The sequence below is a fragment of the Rhipicephalus microplus genome, chromosome 4 (genome assembly GCF_043290135.1).
Source record: "Rhipicephalus microplus isolate Deutch F79 chromosome 4, USDA_Rmic, whole genome shotgun sequence".
NCBI classification, from domain to species: Eukaryota; Metazoa; Arthropoda; class Arachnida; order Ixodida; family Ixodidae; genus Rhipicephalus; species Rhipicephalus microplus.
Window position 1 is genome coordinate 89,214,005 of NC_134703.1, and position 18,369 is coordinate 89,232,373.

At 43.0% G+C, this 18,369-nt stretch overlaps 1 protein-coding gene across 4 annotated transcripts in view; it reads right to left on the bottom strand.

The window, feature by feature from the left end:
• Positions 1 to 5,036, bottom strand: part of LOC119172789 (protein turtle) — a 353,955-nt gene extending 348,919 nt beyond the window's left edge. For all 4 annotated transcript variants that reach the window (XM_075893304.1, XM_075893302.1, XM_075893303.1 and 1 more), the window contains exon 1: positions 4,331 to 5,036. In XM_075893304.1, coding sequence (XP_075749419.1) covers positions 4,331 to 4,505 — 175 coding nt within the window. In that variant the 5' untranslated portion in view covers positions 4,506 to 5,036. The remainder of the gene's footprint in view (positions 1 to 4,330) is intronic.
• Between the last annotated feature and the right edge of the window lie 13,333 nt (positions 5,037 to 18,369).

The window sequence follows — 18,369 nt, forward strand, 5'->3', positions numbered from 1 at the left end:
CTGTATGCGACATGTTTGTAGCATCTACTGAGAACATAACTTCATTAGAACATAACTTCATTAGAGGCCATGATCTTCAGGGTGGGGGTAGTTTCCTCCTTTGTAGTAGTAGTAGTAGCAGTAGTAGTAGTAGTAGTAGTAGTAGTAGTAGTAGTAGTAGTAGTAGTAGTAGTAGTAGTAGTAGTAGTAGTAGTAGTACACTCACTTCCAGTTAGTTTTAAGAATTGCTCAGTACATGGCGTTGTGTGTGTATGTCCCTGTAAATATTATCACTAGATGGCGTTAGGGGTTTTCGTATATTTTAAGGTTCAGTAAAGATGACATATGGACGCACGGACAAACATATGGACGTACGGACGCTTCGCTCCACTCATCATCATTGAATCTGTGAATATGCCGTGAAATTTTGTAGAATCTGTGATCGTGCATACAGTACTGTACTGGGCATGCGATAACATTAGCTTCCAAATTATTAGTTAAATAAGCTTCTTTTTCACTGTTTTGCTTTCTCTTCTTATCTAATGAAAAAAAGTTTAAATGTCGTGTAGAGCAGTTGTACAACGTGTTTAAACAATGTAATCAGCATAAAAACAGTTTTTCCAATAATTTGCAAGCTCACACAAACGCCTTGCCAAAATAGATTCGGCATGCAATTCGCTGATATAGAACACGGAAGCTGATTGTGGTCTATTCAAGCAAAACATTTTGTAGTTTAAAATATGTATCCCTTGATATGCCGACTAAGGGCATGACGCATGTCGTTCTCCATATTTCGCGTTTCTTTTTTTTTGTAAGAGAAACCTCTAAATACATCTTTGTTTTCTTATCTTTTTTTATCGTTGCTACGCAGAAAAACAGTGAACCAGGTGTGACCCCCATACCCAGAAGAAATTAAATAAGTATAATTTTCTGTCACTTATTTTCAAGTCGCAGATGGTTTGTAAACATCAATGCGTAGTTTGGCACGAACCCTGCCACATTAGAGGTGTTTGCGTCATTGACGTAAACTGGAGGTTCACCTCGAAATTTGTACGATTTTCAAATTTCACAGAGCTTCCACTTCTTGTACGAAGGCAGGAGGGAGCAATTCACCTTACAGCTAAACTGCTCCTGAAAGAACTCATTATTTTTACGTGCACTTTAGAGAATGTACACAATTCTCATAACTGCTTTCACGTTTTGCTTTATACAATTTTAGTGCAAATGCACGCGAAGCAAAATGCAGGATCAATAATAACATTGAGGGTTGAGTTTTTTTATTTTTGTGCTTATGGTCACAGTGAATATGAATTGTTTAGGCATTAATTTATAATTTTATTTCAGTTAATTTAACTGTAATAACGGATACCGGAAATAAAGCGGCCCAACAAGCGGAAGGAAACAGATAAAAAAAAATGACCAGCGTATCACACTAATATGTTTTAGGTAATGGCAAGAGTGAATTAAAAAACAAAATCTAAATGCTGAATACCGGTAGTCTGAAAGAAAATTTAAAAGTGAAAGGCACTCAGGAGGCGAATTCCACTAAACGCATACTGCTCGCACTAGCCTGTAGTTACTCAGACAATTTTTTTATTTCTCCCCATATAATTAGTTAATGATTCTTAATTACTCAATGTTTAATTGTGGGCTGGAAATCCAAAATATGAACAATGAGATGTTGAGCACTTTCAGAAACCACCGACTAAATTGTTTCCTGTACGATACGCATGGCGCTGTTATTTTCTTTTACGTTGTAAAGAGCCCCGCCGCGGTGGTCTAATGGCTAAGGTACTCGGCTGCTGACCCGCAGGTCGCGGGTTCGAATCCCGGCTGCGGTGGCTGCATTTCCGATGGAGGCGGAAATGTTGTAGGCCCGTGTGCTCAGATTTGGGTGCACGTTAAAGAACCCCAGGTGGTCAAAATTTCCGGAGCCCTCCACTACTGCGTCTCTCATAATCATATGGTGGTTTTGGGACGTTAAACCCTACAAATCAATCATCAACGTTGTAAAGAAAGCCCATGAAATGTGTAAAAGAGCCGTGTGACGGACCGCGAGCGCACTGCTATAGCGCTTGTATAGGCTTTCTTTACAGCGCCGAAAAAATAACAGCGCCAGACGTATCGTACAGGGAACAATTTAGTCGTGCTTTCGTAAAGTGCTATACATCTCGGTGTTCACATTTTGTGTTTCCAGCCAATAATTAAAAATAGGTAATAAAAATTATAATTAAATATTACGGAGAGAAATAAAAAAATAGCCTAAGTACCTACAGGCTATACGGGTTAGTGCAAGTAGTACGCGTTTGGTTCAATTCGCCACTGTATGGTCTTTCAGTTTCGAATTCTTGGCTCAAGTTATATGGGACAACCATATATATATATATATATATATATATATATATATATATATATATATATATATATATATATATATATATATATATATATATATATATATATATATAAGAGAAAGAAGTGTATATCTAAGCGCTCGTTTTTCCATGTTTTGACACAGTTAGATCTCATATATATACATATATATATATATATATATATATATATATATATATATATATATATATATATATAATAAAACAGATTAGATTATCGAGTTAAACTCAAAAAGCTCTCTGAAAGTTTATTAGTGTTAGTTCATGGTACATATTTTGGCTGTGAACTTGACGCGCACCAACATTTTTTCTAGCCAAAGTATGCATACAAGCGTTCGCGTTCCTTACAAAACAATAAAACAATAGAAAATGTGAAATTCTCGAACCAGAAATGAAGGCGACAGTCGACTGTGAACACGCGGTCGATAACAAGGAGCGTTTCAATTCACGCTAGTTTTCCCGTGTCCTATTAATAAAATATCAATACATATGTTACAAAAGATCACTTTCTTTACTTTGTTTCGTTAACCTCGTCATTTTGTCTAGACCAGAGAACGACAACTTGAGTATTTTGGCCTGTATAGCGTCGTTTCTGCATCTTGACCTTTCTGTCATTTTCACTGTCATTCTTGTGAATGTCAGGAACTCGATTTTCTACCAAAATTTACATAAATAGCTTACGCGTTTGGGCAAAATATGGCTTAAGAACGACATGATGGGATTCTTGTGTAAAAATAAAAGAAAATTGTGCTATATTTTGCATATCGGGGAAAAAAAAGAGCATTATGGCACGTCAGAAGTATAACAGGGTCAGTTCCAAGCATACTAGCTAATACAACAAGAATTGGAGATCCAGGAGTGGAATTCACAATACATTTTATTTCTTATTAAGGTCGGTGAGACTTTTAAAGAGAGATTCGAAATTTCGTTGAACAGCAGTGGTGATAAAAGCCATGGCTATGAAATTTCCAAGGAATCGTAACACAGAAGCGAGTTGCACCGAAACTCACAAATAGTTTAAAATTGTAGTTTTCGTTCAATGTTTTTCGTTTAAATTGTTTTTGTATACGTGCCTAAGAATGCGATCTTTATATAACTGGAACGGTAATTGTGAGCGTAAAAGAAAGACAAGATTTTTATATCTTTTCGTTTGTCGAAGCATGGAAACTCTCACTGACGAAATATTTTTTTTTATGTGCAGAAATCAAACGTACCTACTGATTCTAGATTCAGTTTTGTAAATGTCACTCATAAACGCATGTGAGTCTTTGTTGTTTGCCCTGCTACAGACAGGTACTATGAAACATCGAAAAGAAATGCTCACATGAAATAAAAGAAGGACAGCCTAAATAACATGTTGCATAAAGTGCGAGAGTTGAATTTCTTTGGGATGGAATTGTCTGGCGTTGTCTTATATGAACTGACGTTATGACATCAGTTGAGGTTGTCATGACCTTCGCTTCGGCATCGAACCTCAATTTTATAAGGCCAGATGAGGAGCAGCCGCATCCATGTAATTACACAATCCTTCTTCCCTCTACCGAGCACAACGCTTAGGTAAGATAGAGCATATTACTGCTGAAAGTTCCAATGCCTGCTTTAGCTCCCCGGAAATATTCCTACACAGGGGCCAAAGGTGTAAGGATATCCCGCAGAATGATGTTGTTGAAGAAAGCACACACAGAAGAACTACAGCAACACGTGCATCCGTTATGTCTGGGAAAGGGCTGCGATACCAACCACTGGTCCCAAACTGCTGCAAGTGTAGTAGCTCTTCATTTATTCCTACCATATCTTCCACCGATCGCTTCTTTCAGAGCAGAACCAAACACGGCATACTATCCGTCAAGGACAGTCGACGCCACAGCCGGATGCGGCCGACAGTCGTCGGAAGCGAGCTGCAGACGCTTGGGAGAACACTGGGATGGGGCGCGTGAAGAGAAATGCGCGGAACTCACCGAAAGGTTGCTCCTTGGTTGCCGGAGCCTGAATGAGGCCTCTGGCACGCCGGTGCGGAAGTGACACGTCCTCTGAAGACGTCGCAGTCACCGCCACCGCTGCCAGGGACAACAGTGCCAGCAGGCACGGGGAACACGGTGACCTCATCGGGAACAACGACGTCACGACATCCATAAGTGCTGTCACCGCCACCCACGATGACTGGAGGTGTCAAATGAGCGAGCGCAATCACGGTGTCGCCGCTGCGATGGACACCGTCGTTATTGTCATCATTGCCTTTTGCCGCCGATCTCGCGATCTTCTTCACGGGAGTATCACGTCGTGAAGAAAAGAAAACTTTAGAAAAACACCTTAAAACAACTTTAAACAACTTTCCTTCCACCCAGATGCTTCCGTCTAAGTTGGGAGGGCAACACAGAAGTTGTATCACCTTCTCCGTCTGTTTTTCACCAGTCCCGCACGCTGGCAGCACGTCAAACGGCCTCTGAACGACGGAGCACAACCAGCTGAAGTTGCAGGCTCCGATGGTAGCGAGCACGTTTTTTTCCCTTGTCAGTGCATGCAGCGAAAATCAAAACCAGTGGCCAGGCGAGGCGAACGGCTGCTGGCCTACCGAACTAGCTGCTGTGCAGCGCGCTCGCGCGACACTTGCCCGCGACGGCGAAATATTCCGGCGGCGCGTTGGGCTGCGCTCCGGGTCTCTTCGCGTTGTCTTCTCCCGCTCTGTGCTGCTGTGCGAGCGACGGCGCTCGGGCCCCGCAGCTCCCGCCTTTCCTCGCTCACCGATCGATGCTTGAGCCGCAACGCCGCGAACGGCCGCCGCTGCCTCGGAGGCGCCACGGTCCCGACACCGGCAACCGAAACCTTTTCTTCTTGCCTTCGCCTGCGCACCGCCAACGATGGCAAAAAGCAGAGGGACCTGTTTGTCTTAATGTCTGTGCAGCCCGAGCCCAGAACGCGTCACGAGCTCTCGACCCCCCCTTCCCCTCTTCTTGAACGCCCGGGTCTGCCCTGGATGGCGGTCTGCCCCAGGGACCCGGCCGGTGGGACATTAGTTATCCCTAAGTGTCCTAATCCCCAGTCGGATCAGGCAGGGATGGCAGAGAGGGGAAGGGTACGCATCGACAAGAGCGACTAATGGATGCGCGCTACGAGCACGCTGCGGCCGTCTTCACCCTCGACCTCCTTCTCCGCGCCGTGTACCCTTTAGCCGTCGTGTGGATTTACTGGATGCGATTGTTTGGCAATATGCCCGGCAGCCTTCCTTCCGCCCGACAACGTCTCAAAGGTCGTCTCCCGTTCCCTTCTTGTCGGCCGATGTTCATCACACAGACTGGTCGTTGCACTCCGACTCCTGACCCTTGGCGCCGCGCAGGTTAAAAAAAAAATGTGCACAGTAGAGAACGCTGATATTTTTGCCATCGAGTGCTTTAAAAATTAAAACTGAATTCTCCTGAAATGAAGATCAAGGAGCTGTGCTGGCTAGTGCCCGTTAAAAACTGAAAACGTCAGCAGCATTTACCCGAAGAAAGTAATGAAACCAACGCCATCGTGATACAAGAGAGTGTTCTCCAATTCCTAGGATATGAAAGATATTTCAGATATTTGACTTGTGTATTAGCATGGAGGATGAAGCAATAGTCGCTAATTCACACTTTGTTCTGCGTATTTTACTGGCTTGGCATTGGTTTCCAACGAAGAGATATAATTTGCCACAAGACTGCTGAGAAAATATAAGCAAATTGTTACTTTTATAAGTTTGTTACAAAACTATTAGTCAATTTATGATGGTTTATAAGGGCATTGTGAATGTGGTCTTATGTCGAACAAGGTAGTCAAAGAGAACGACCAACGACAAACCAGGCAAACGCAAGCTGCAAGACTTGCAAGACTTGCAGGAATGCATACCAGCCAATTTCTTTTGTAATGAGATAACTGAACATAGGAAAATATATAGAAGCTGTTAGTTAGGCTAAGTTTTGTCAACAATGTTTTTAAAAATGAGCGAAAACCACACGTCCCGAAATTGAGCTAGTCCACCACATTTTGTTTGGACTTCATTTAAGGGTAATTCATTGATATGTGCGGTTTAACGCCCCAATTCTACCATATGATGATGAGTGAAGCCGTAGTGGAGGGCTCTGAAAATTTCTACGCCCGGGGTTATTTAACGTGCACCAAAATCTGAGCCCACGGGGCAACAGCATTTTCGCCTCCATCAAAAATTTAGCCACCGCCGCCGGGATTCGATCCCGCGACCTGCGGGGTAGCACCTGAGTACCTTAGCCACTAAACCACCACGGTGGAACAATTTCACTTATGGTGTCTCCATATGTATACACTATGTATCTTTAATGTAGCAACTAGCGATTGAAAAAGAAAAGAATCTTGAACATGACGTTATCCTTAGGGCTGAATTGATACCCGCGAAACAAAGTGTATGCTTTACTTGCATAACGCAAAAAAAGAGAGGAACGGAAGAGAGACGAAATGCAGGAATGTTAACCATACTAGAAGAACTGGTGTTGTATACGTAACGAAGGAAAAAAGGACATGGGAACTTGAAGGTAAAGGTTGAGATAGAGATGGAGAGTTGAAGCACACAAGCGTGAAGTCTCTCTCCTCCCCGTCACACATCACCACTGGCCTATAAGCGCTGGTGCAAGTCTTTTATCTTTAGAAATTCCCGGAATGCGTTCATCACCTTCATCTAGGTTATCAACAGGAGGAAGATAAACACTGCCATGGTTACTCGGTGAAACAAATTGTAACGCCTCGAGAGTACCACCAGTCCTGTGACGCAAAATAAAGCTACTTAAAAGGTGCACCCTTAGGTTTGGAGAGGAAGAGAGAGAGAAACGAGAAAAAAGGAAGGCAGGGAGGTTAACCAGATGCTAGTATCTAGTATGCTACCCTACACTGGGGTTGGGGAATAGGAGGTTGAAAAAGAAAGGGAGAGTTAAAAAATGAATAAGAGAAAAACACCGACACACACGAGAGAATGTCAACGAGCTGTTTGCCTTATTGCATATAGTTATTGCACGTTTATATTTTTAAAGAAAACATTGCCAATGGAAGATTGACTTGCGTAATTTGTTAACAATTAAGTTTTCTTGGCAATATTTATCTTTCTCTTTCCATTGTCTTCCCAAGAGTCGAAACGATCACAAAAATGCCATATTTTGTACCTAAAGGAAGATGTGAAAAACGATAAAAGAAAAAAAAACTTAATTTGACTAATGCTGGCGAGCCTACATACGAAGAAAACAAGAATACTACGCAAAATAGCGAACTCGTCCTTTTGTCTGCACTTTCTTACCCTCCTATATATATAGTGACTGAAACGACACCCTTGCCAGCATTATATTTCCCTACACGCTATCAACGTGTCAAGAGTCAAGAGACAGAGAAGCTCCTAAATGCCTGAAGCGCGGCGCTCGATGAAGGCTCAGTCAGCATAGCCTAAGGCAATATTATTAAAGGAGCAGGATGGCAGTTTGAAACTCCTTGACACGTTACACATGGCTTGCTTCCCTCCAGGAGCCGAGCCACCGTTGTCGCCGCTCATCGAGCCGCTTAAAAAGCAGGTCTTACGCGTGAAGCGCTCGAAAAAGAAAGCGAGAGCCGAAATTTTCCCGAAAGAAACTGTCCCTCGAGCAGGATCGAAAATCCCGGCGCAGACGTTGACGAGGAGGGAGGCGATCGTCTTGCGCGGCTAACGTTACGTTCGGAGAAAGCGGGCCGTCACGGTGCCGGAGAAAATCGCGAGGTATACCACCGTCGCCTGTATGAAACAGGCGCGCACGAGGAAGACCCGGCTCTGAGAAAACCGCATGGTTAGTGACGCCGCTCAAGCCATCATTCGACGGAACTGCGGCAGCTCATTTTGCAAGACGAACGATGCGCTTGCCCGCAAGGCATGCTTTGCTTTAAGAGATTCATCCCGCAGAGAGAGTGCGCGCTACAGCAAAACGCGGCCGCTTTCGGGCGCGCGACGTGCAAATGAGATTTCACACTCCTCGAATTCCAGCTGCACCTGCCAATGACAGTGAAGAATTTCTCGCACTCGACAGTCTTATTGGCTCCTCTATGCTAGCGTCGTCCGCCAGAGTGCGCTGTGATGTGAGTAGCGAAGAAGCAGGGATGCGGTGCCACGACAGACGCGAACGTAATTTGCGTGAGAATCGCCTCTCGCAGTGGCGCAGTTGCGTATGCGCGGGCTGGTGTGCAGCAGTGCTTCGTGGTGAAGCCAGCCTCGGGGGTTTCGCGCACCAGTTACAACAACGCCTACAGAGCGCGCGCCTCTCAGAGGAAATGAGAAACAGAGGCACGTGTGCAATGTACGCGCTCGAATAAACTGTCTCTCTAAAGAGCCCGAGGCATGAGTTAGCGATGACGAGCATTATAACACAGTGAGTGCGCAGCTTGAGTTTTAACACTGAAACTTTGAAATATAAGCATGATTGGATCATTATTAGCAACGCCGCGGAGTCTTCTTCGTGGTATATATTTACATTGCCCTATGACGAAATTATTATATTAACTAGCTTTGCATTCAAGATATACGTAGCGCTTACTGTTGCTTGCGAGAGAGATTGATCGAGAGAACAAATGAACATCAGAAGTTTTTCGTGTTCAAGAGGTGTTATTTCTTGAGCTTCACTCCCGCAGAGAACATCATGACAAGGTTCGTTTTACTTGATATCAATTGCGATAAGGTAAAAGAACAGCCTTCCCCCGTGCCCCCCCCCCCCCATTTAGTGCAAACAAAAAAAAAGAAAGAGATGTGATTATTCTGACTTTTTGTATCTGGCGAGTCACAGTAGGTAAGAAAAAGACACACGAAACGAAGTCATTGGGGAATCGCAGAGCGCATGTATCAGAGGCGCCGCAGAGAAGCGTAAAAGCTGTGACAGAACGGCAGTGTTGATGACCATAGCCGAGGTATGCCGTTTATCTGCGTGTATGGGACGGCCACCACTAGTTACTCCTGGGTTTTGTGTCTGAGAACCACTATATGATCACGGGCGGCGGTGTGGTGGAGGTCTCCGGAAGTTTTGACCAAGTCAGTTTCTTTAACATGCGCCTAACTCTAAGCACACACGCCTCTAGCATTTCGCTTTCAATAGAAATGTGGCCTCCACCGCCGGGTATAATGTGAGAGAAGCTCTTTGGGTTTAATGAGCTTGTTTTGCAAAATTTGCGGTGTTGCCAGTGGCGTCCTTGTTTGTGAGCGCAAAATCATCGCCTTGTCCGTGATGAAAAAAATTGACAAATATATCCAAATAACACAAATATTAAAAATTTTCAGTTCCAAGGGGTACTTGAATTCAGGCTGTCTTCGTGGCAAGTAGATGATCTACCACGGAGCTACATCTTTACTTAAAACACGTCCGAAAAAAACTACAAAAACTTCGGAATGTCATAGAATGAAAAACCACTCCTTAATACTAGAATCACACGAGCTGTCAAAACAAATGTATCGGACAACGAGTGCGTGGTTTAAAGCTGCCCACCTATACAATGTACGCAGCTGCGCAACAGAAGGCGACAAAAGCACCGTTGAACTTTCTACGCGACACGGACTTGAACGAGCGACTGTAACAGCAATGTCACACACCACGAAAGACAAGACTGGACTATGGCTGAGTGTGCGCGCCTGAGCTGCTTAATGTGCTGTGTTTATCTCTCTTCCCTCTCTCCTCTATCTTTTATCTCCCCAATGCTCCTTCCATGCGCAGGGTAGCAAACCGGCTGCCTATAGGCTGGTTAACCTCCCTGCCGTTCTTTTTCTCCTAGTTTCCTTCCTTCCTTTCTTACGCAAGCGCAAGTGGGGCCTTACAGATCAGCAGTGGGTACTGCATTTACCAGTTCCCCCCACCCACCAAAGAAAAAAAGATTATGGTATACTGGGCACTTAGCGAATGTACATCCTGTATAGATTCTCGTATAGTTTGAAGCGGCCAATCCAATGCGCACAACGTTCTTTGCAGAATGGCTGAATGCAATGCACGCGAGGCTTGATTACGCTATATTGTGTTCTACGCTTGAAGGCGAAGCTCAAGCGTCTGTCCAATTTTAATAAGTAAACCATTCCCATGCGCTCTGACGCCAGCAGATATCTTGTTTTACTTTCGCATTGCTAGTATCCATTTCTTTCTTCAACAATATGTACGAAAGAGCAGGAAAGAATAGATCAGTCAATACTGCAGAAATATCTATAGATTTACGGAGAATGAAGCCCCCTTTATTTTCGATATTACGAAGCCACGATGTAATCTTTTTTTTTTGCTTTAAATATTATCCCAAATGGTCGTGTCCTCTACGCGTGAGAAAAAGAAAATACTTCATTTGCGCTCACTCTTACGAAACCACTGAAACCACATGCTCGGCTAACATACCTTTATGATTCAGTCTTCGTTGCTGTTGCAAAAAAACGAACAAACAAACAAACAAGCAAACAAACAAATGAAATCGAACAAACAAACATTTTGGTGTTCGGTCTTACACTTTTTTTCTCAGTGCGATCAGACAGAGTATCGGAACTGATGATAAAACGCGGATCTAGCATGAGTGCATCTGGCTTTCCAATATGTATTCAAATGCGAGCGTTAACTCACCTTCGCTTTTGGCATACTTTCGACTGCGAGGATAAATCATCTGTCTGTAAGCATGCAAACAATGCCAGATAGACGCTGCTTCTGCAAACCCGGGAACAAAGCGAGCTATTTATCGTGTCAGCACCAGAAAGAACTTTTTCTTGAGAACTCTAACAGTATCTTTCATGATGGTCCTGTTAAAAAAAAAACGTTATATTGAAGCATTTCGCCTCTTTTTACATAACTGGCATGTTGAAAAAGTTTAGATAACGTTAACGTAACTAGCGTGCTGTCTTTTTACATAACTAATACTGAAAAAGTAGAACAATATGAATAAACGGACTGATAAATTCGATTACGTGCACGATAATGCAATTAAGACATATATAGCTCAGTCTTACATTATTCAGTAACTTTGATTGTTTTGTGGTTGAAGCAAATTGACGCGCGAAATGGTATAAAACAGCCTCTTACCAGTTGATTAGAATCTTTTATTTTGCATCCACTGATGTTCTGAGGACGCAGATTGCCAGAGGTGTTTGGCCTAACTAAAGCTGTCCAGTATTTCCTTCTCTCGTCCTATCACGACCATTATGTCTATGGCATCAGTAAGAGCATCGGCGCCGTATAAAGCGACGTTGTCGTTTCCCGACACGCATATAGGGATGTGCAGCTGCTCAAAGCAAGAATACATTCTTCCTGCTGTCAAAACACGACCTCGGCGTCTATACCTTAGACTTCGTGAGACCTTCAATATCCGGGCAGCAAAGCGAGCGACACCACGATTCATGCCGTGCCTATGCGAATACGTGCTGCAGAGCATGAAATGGTGAAGCGGCTTGCTTATACTGCGGATGCACCGTTGTATACAAGCTCGGGTTCACCCCGGCGGTGGGCCATCACCTCTCCCTGATAAGCCAGCACAATGTCGGAACGTTACGGTGGGCGCGCACGATGCCGCTGCTGCATTCTTTACCGATGGCTCATCAATCACTGCCGTCACGAACATAGGCTCACGGATCCTGAGAGAAGGGGGGTTTGTGAATCGCGGTGAAGGGCACAACAACCAACCGTACACTGTTGCTGTCGGATCGTTTCAGAAATAGCATTTTATCAGCTTGTTTATCGAGCTTCTAATTTCGTCTGTACGTATAAGTGCAGAAGTGCGTGCAAGACGTGTGTTATATGCTTATGAGGTGTGTGTTCTGTTTCGTTGCCTCGTAATTCGATATTTGTGGAGCATATTAGGCATGTAGTGCAACGAGTACTCCATCGGTTTGGCCGTTCTGTGGCAAAAAGAATTATCCTAAATAAATAAAAAGGAGAGAAATCAAACAACAAACTGAAACAAATGAATAAATTAAGATGGTGACGGATTCGAGTTTAGGGGGGAAGCGTTTCGAACCAGATTTAAAGTTCTTGACGAAACGCCGGTAGCGTAAGTTGTGATCGTTTGCGGCCTGAACCACACGCATCCGCTGCGTATGCTGCAGCTCTCGCTTTTTACCCTGAAATATGCAATCACAGTGAAGCCTCCTCTATTCGCGAAAAGAATATCTTACAGATAGATGTCGTCTATACAAAGTGAGAAGTCTGTGCCGGTTAATGGATAATATTGCCAAAGGATAAAATTTTACTTACTGTGTCAATTTGACGAGTATAGTGGCTTGCTTTACGCTTGTCATTCACAAAACCACACTCATCGGAGTAACGTCACAGAACTGCCACAAACTTTTAGTAGTAAAAAAAAGGGAAATACGCATTTTACTATACTTAAAACCTGAAATGTTTGTGTTGTGCTTCCGCATATATGCTGTTCAGTTGGTAACAAGTGTAATATCAGCCCGGCTGTGCTTGTGTTGGCCCGGCCTAAAACGCTAACGATAAAACCACTGCGTTTATATAAAAACAAAAAAAGAACTGTTCCATGTCCTGCAGTAGAGTGCTTAAAAATTAACTAGAACTACTGCCATCATTGTTGTTAAACTAAATTTGTTAACTAAAACCGATGAATTCATAGACATGGAAGACAAAAAATAGGCCAACATATCAGAGCAGATGTGAGTCAGACACATAACAGGCGAAATAAAAAGGCTCAATTATTTCACTGACAACACCTAATTCATTACAATGAAGTTATAAAACAGGATGCTCTTACCAAGATGATTTGTGTAACCCCTTTTTATGTGTTTGTTTAACAGTGCAAATCTATTTTGAACTCTCAGAAAGCGTAGATCTATCAGTTCGACTAAATGCTGGAACAGCGCTTGAGTAATGGGGTTTTTCGGTAGGAAGACAATTCATTTTAATGCTGCCAAATGATGTTACAACAATGCTCTAAGTTTAAGGAAGACTAGAGATATTCTCTTATACTTGGGATATTCGCTGAGATTCGTGACACGATTATATTATTTACCAGTTAGGTCGAGTATAGTCAAACTCCACTAGAACGCAATTTTTTAAACATCACCAAGCGTTTCCAATGTAAAGCATCGATAAGCGAGCAATTCCAAATATTCACTAATGGTTTTAAGTGATTGCATAGTTAAAAGTTTAGCAAAATTAAATTTGCAAAGAAACTTTTTTTTTTGCCAAAGCAAGGTATTTGGTCAATACTAATTTTTTATTGTTTTAACACCTAGAATTCATGACATCTACTAATATAAGAATACATTTCAAGGTTTGGCTACTTTGTCACAATGTTAACAAAAACAAGCAGATGATAAAGGCGAGGTAGCATACAACTGATGTTAGCTGTACGATTTTATGTGTACTGTAATAAGAGATGTAAATAAAGTAAGATGGAGGGAAAAACAATTTGCCACCCGCGGGATGAAACCATCAGCCTTGGGATTACACACCCGTTGCTCTTACCGAAATAAACTATAACAGCGGTTGTCCACTCGTCCGCTTATCAGTTGTTTGCGTTTCGAACGGTGCAGTTAACATCCCCTTTATCTTTTTTGGCTTCGTTATCTAATGATAATAATAGTGGATTTTGTTAGGCAGATGTAACACATGTAAATTTATATATATATATATATATATATATATATATATATATATATATATATATATATATATATATATAGTGTAATTGAAAATATTTGGCGAGATGAATAGACACATGGCTAATTTAGAAAAACTACCTGCGTTTTCCTGAAAAAAGTATATGAAAGCAGCACACAGTTAGTAGATATAACGGACTATACAAAAGCAAATTTTTAGGACACTGTAGCACAAACAATGCAGATGCATAATACAAACCAATTGTGCTACGTTCCGAACAGGGCGGCACACAAGTTTCATGTGAAAACCGTGTTGAAAAGTCGCGCAGTGAAAAAAAAATAAGACAATGAGTTGTCAGACCTAGGGTTAACAATGAAGTGCAGATCTTTTAATGCAAGACAAGCAGAATTGCGCGGTGCAGTGAATTCAACCATGCTTTCTCTGGGGTTACGATTCGTTAATGAGCAAGATATTATGCTTACAGAATCACTTTCCTTACAGCATAATCGGCCTAGTCTTGGGACGCAATTACGAAACTTTCTTACACTTACGGCTCTCCATCATAATTATTTACTGACACGCTATTAGAAAAAGATGTCGCAATGCTGCCAATTCAACAGCGCTGTGATCCGGCAGATATTGCGCCACTCGATGAACGCGTTATTTTTGACTAACCACTCTTGGGCGTGTCGTAATACGTGAAATATCAGACGATGATTACGAGAAACCATTATTCAGGTTGAGTTTTATCGAAAAAGAAAAAAAAAGTCAGTGGTGCAATCTTGCGTGAAACACGAGTTATGAAGAGAGCGAGACGAGGGAAGCGAATTGAGAGCAGAGACGGGACACAGTGTGAATGGAACAAGTAATGGCACAAACGAATTCATAGAAAGCGTTATTCGCAGGTATTAATTGGAGTCTAGAGATTATAGGAGTAAGGAATAAAATTTATAAAAAAGGATAAAACAGTGCACTGTGTGCACTGTTTTAGGTGGGCAGCCATGCCACACTTGTCGGATAAAGTCTGCGGCGCTCTATTGATTGAGCTTGCGGCGGACGTTGTTCTCCGGTCCACCTTCTTTGTAGATTTTTTATCTGTAGCCCCAGGGATTTTAGCCTGTGTCCCTTGTAGGAAAGGCGGTGAACCTAAACCATTTACCACAGATCTAACAGCTGCTGTGGTCGGGAGATCGCCTTGGGTCGCAGACAGAAATATTTCGTCGTCATGAACTGGCCCGCACTCCTTGTCGACTGTTTCATTGCGTTCCTCTACTGCTTCTCTCTCAGAACACATGCACGCCTACTTGTCCAGCGAGGAATGCAATAGACCTGATTGGTGAGAGAATTATCTTCTAGAGAGGTACAGAAAGAAGGAGAAAGAATGATGAAGAAAGGCAGAGAAAGAGATAGAGAGTCTAAAGATTTCTTTGAGGCTTGGATCGAACGCCTGTCCTTACCATCGAAGGCGAGCGTTTAAACTATTCAGTAATGTTTAGGCACGTTTGCAGGGCATAACTTAGCCTTGTAAGTATAATATAACAAAATGATGAAATGCCCTCTAAAGCGACCCATGCCCTAACTGCCACACACATTGCATCAATGCAATGTGTTTGACAAGTGGGCTGCATTAGGACTGGTGCAATAACACCATTGCATGAATCAAACGGCGTTTCGCAGTGTTTACTAAGCAACTCTTTGTATAGACGTTTAATGACACGGATTCGTAACAGTGTGTGTTTTTACGTGAATAAATTTGTACAGTTTAGTTACAGCATAAAGTAAAGGCTGCACAGGTAGGAATACAATTTTATCAAGACAGTAGTAATATGTATTGAAATAATTCTAGAGAAAAGGTATCAATTAAAATTTTCTAACATCCAAACTATTCATATATGTATTAAAATATCTGGAGCCTATGGGCAAATAAAATACTGTGACATTCTGCAAAAGCCCATTACTTTGCATAGTAACGTGGCTGTTTTATGTTACGGTGCTTTTAATCCCTACCCGCAGGTTGCGGGATCGAGTCCCGGCTGCGGCGGCTGCATTTTAGATGGAGGCGGAAATGCTATAGGCCCGTGTGCTAAGATTTGGGCGCAAGTTAAAGAACATCAGGTGGTAGAAATTTCCGGAGCCCTCCTGTACAGCGTCTCTCTTAATCATATGGTGGTTTGGAGACGTTAAACCACACATATCAATAAATCATTTTGATTCCTAGCAATCAAGTAAGGGAACACAATACACTTATAGATTGCGACTAGCAGCCACTTCCTGTAAAAACCAGATTCCATAAGATACACCCCACTTACCCCACACGCGCCGTCAGAACACTTCTTATTAGATGTTTCGAAAAGTTTGGACGCTCAATCGGTCGATGAAGCGAAAAAAAAAATGCGAGTAAACCTTTATCGCTGCTCATTTTCTTCTCCGTTGAACTCAGCGGCACGTCGTAGTGTTTCCCTGAGACTCGCAACGCAGCGCGCGATAATCGTCGCTTTTGCTGAATAATTAAGCCTGTAATCGCTAGGCCGAAAGCGGCGCGAAGGCATTATGGGCAACTTTGTCCGAGGGCTGCATTATTCCGAGGAAGTACTCTTCGTGGGATAGCAACTTGCTAAAGGGGCAACCATAGCTCACGGCTCTCCCGCTTGCCGATGACGCAGCGCACTATATAAAGGTTTCTAGCAAAAGTGAAAGAGAAAAAAAATATCATAGCTGCTCAAGAGCTAGCTAAGCGGATCGTAGCATTCACTGATTACTTTCATGGTTTTGTTTCTATTCGTTCTTTGGGAAATACACCGCGGTGGACCAGTGGTACCTTACGTTGGTTGGCTGCTCACTCTAAGGTTGTGATTGCGATCCCGGCCGAGGCGGTTGAATTTTGGGGGAGATAAAACGGTAAAGACCCATGGATAGTGCAATGTCCGTGCCAGTTAGGGGAGTAGAGAACGCCAAGTGGTCAAAATTTCCGGAGCAGATACAATGTGCTCCGGAACTTGTATGTGCATTGTATGTGCACATACAATGTGCACATACAATGGAGCATATACAATGTAACAGAAAGAAAAACGAAAATTACAGAAGCAAAAAAGAGAAAATGAACAACTTTGGAAGAATACCGCTGAATCGACCCCGTGCGTACCTAATTCTTAAGAAATGAGCTCATATTTAAGAAAGGAAATTATTCACGCTAGCTTTGTTAGCATACTTGAATCGTGGCTATTCATGCCGGTGGATGTATTTTGACTGAAGACCTCCGGCTACGAACCCGAAAGAACAGAAGGCCCAACGAGGTCCTGCTGAGCTTCTTACAAGCATTGCGTTGTAAGCGTCACGCTTTGAATTTGCTGCCAACAAATATGACAAGGACGGTTGTATGCTGTTAAAAAAATAAAAGAGTTTGCGTTCCTGATTGTAATCCAGCACCAAAACTATCATTAACAATTACGTGTAACACTAAGAGGAAAGACACACAAGAAATAACACTTGTTTGTCAGCCTATTTTCAATTCGCACAATCTTTGAAGGGTGCATATGATAATGTAGCTCACGATGCCATCCTCACTTCTCTCGCAGCAATGGGCATTGGTGGACGAATGTTTCAATGGATAAAAGATTATATCACTGGCAGAGGTTTCTTTGTGCAAACATATGAGGGTACAACCGCTGAACATTACACCTACTGCGGAGTACCTCAGGGAGGTGTTTTAAGCCCCACATTGTTCAATGTTGTCCTCATTGGTCTGGTGAAGGTTCTGCCAAAGTCGGTGTGCCTATCCATATACCCCGATGATATTTGCCTCTGGAGTGCTGCAGTTACTCGCCCTCAGGTGCGTGCACGAATACAGCGGGTATCAACCCTCACAACAGCCTACCTTCAGAAACAAGGCCTAAATATATCAACTGTGAAGTGCGCGTTCATGGCGCTTACACGCAAACCAATGACGCCATACCCTGTTTACATCAATGGGCAGAGTGTCAAATATGCACGGACGCATCGTTTCCTGGGCATAATAATCGACACAAGTCTTTCGTGGAGCCCACATTGTGCGTACTTGAAGAAGAGACTGCTATCTATTGTGCATATCATGAAATTCTTGTGCGGTAAAGCATGGGGAACTTTTGTGGCCTCCATGCTACAGCTGTACAGGGCCCTATTTCTGGGTCTATTGCGCTACAGCTTGCCGGTACTGACTAACACTTGCAAATCGAATACTCACTCATTGGAGAGTTTGCAGGGTCAGGCACTGCGTATCTGCCTAGGACTGCCCCGATGCGCTTCTACTTATGCCACAATCATGCTTGGCAAAGACCATCCGGTCAGGACATATACAGTTGTGGATTGCCTCACAGCGCACATTCGACGTGCTAGCCGTGTCCCCGACCACCACTTGGCCCTTCTACCTTCCGGAAGACCACGTGCTACGTTTT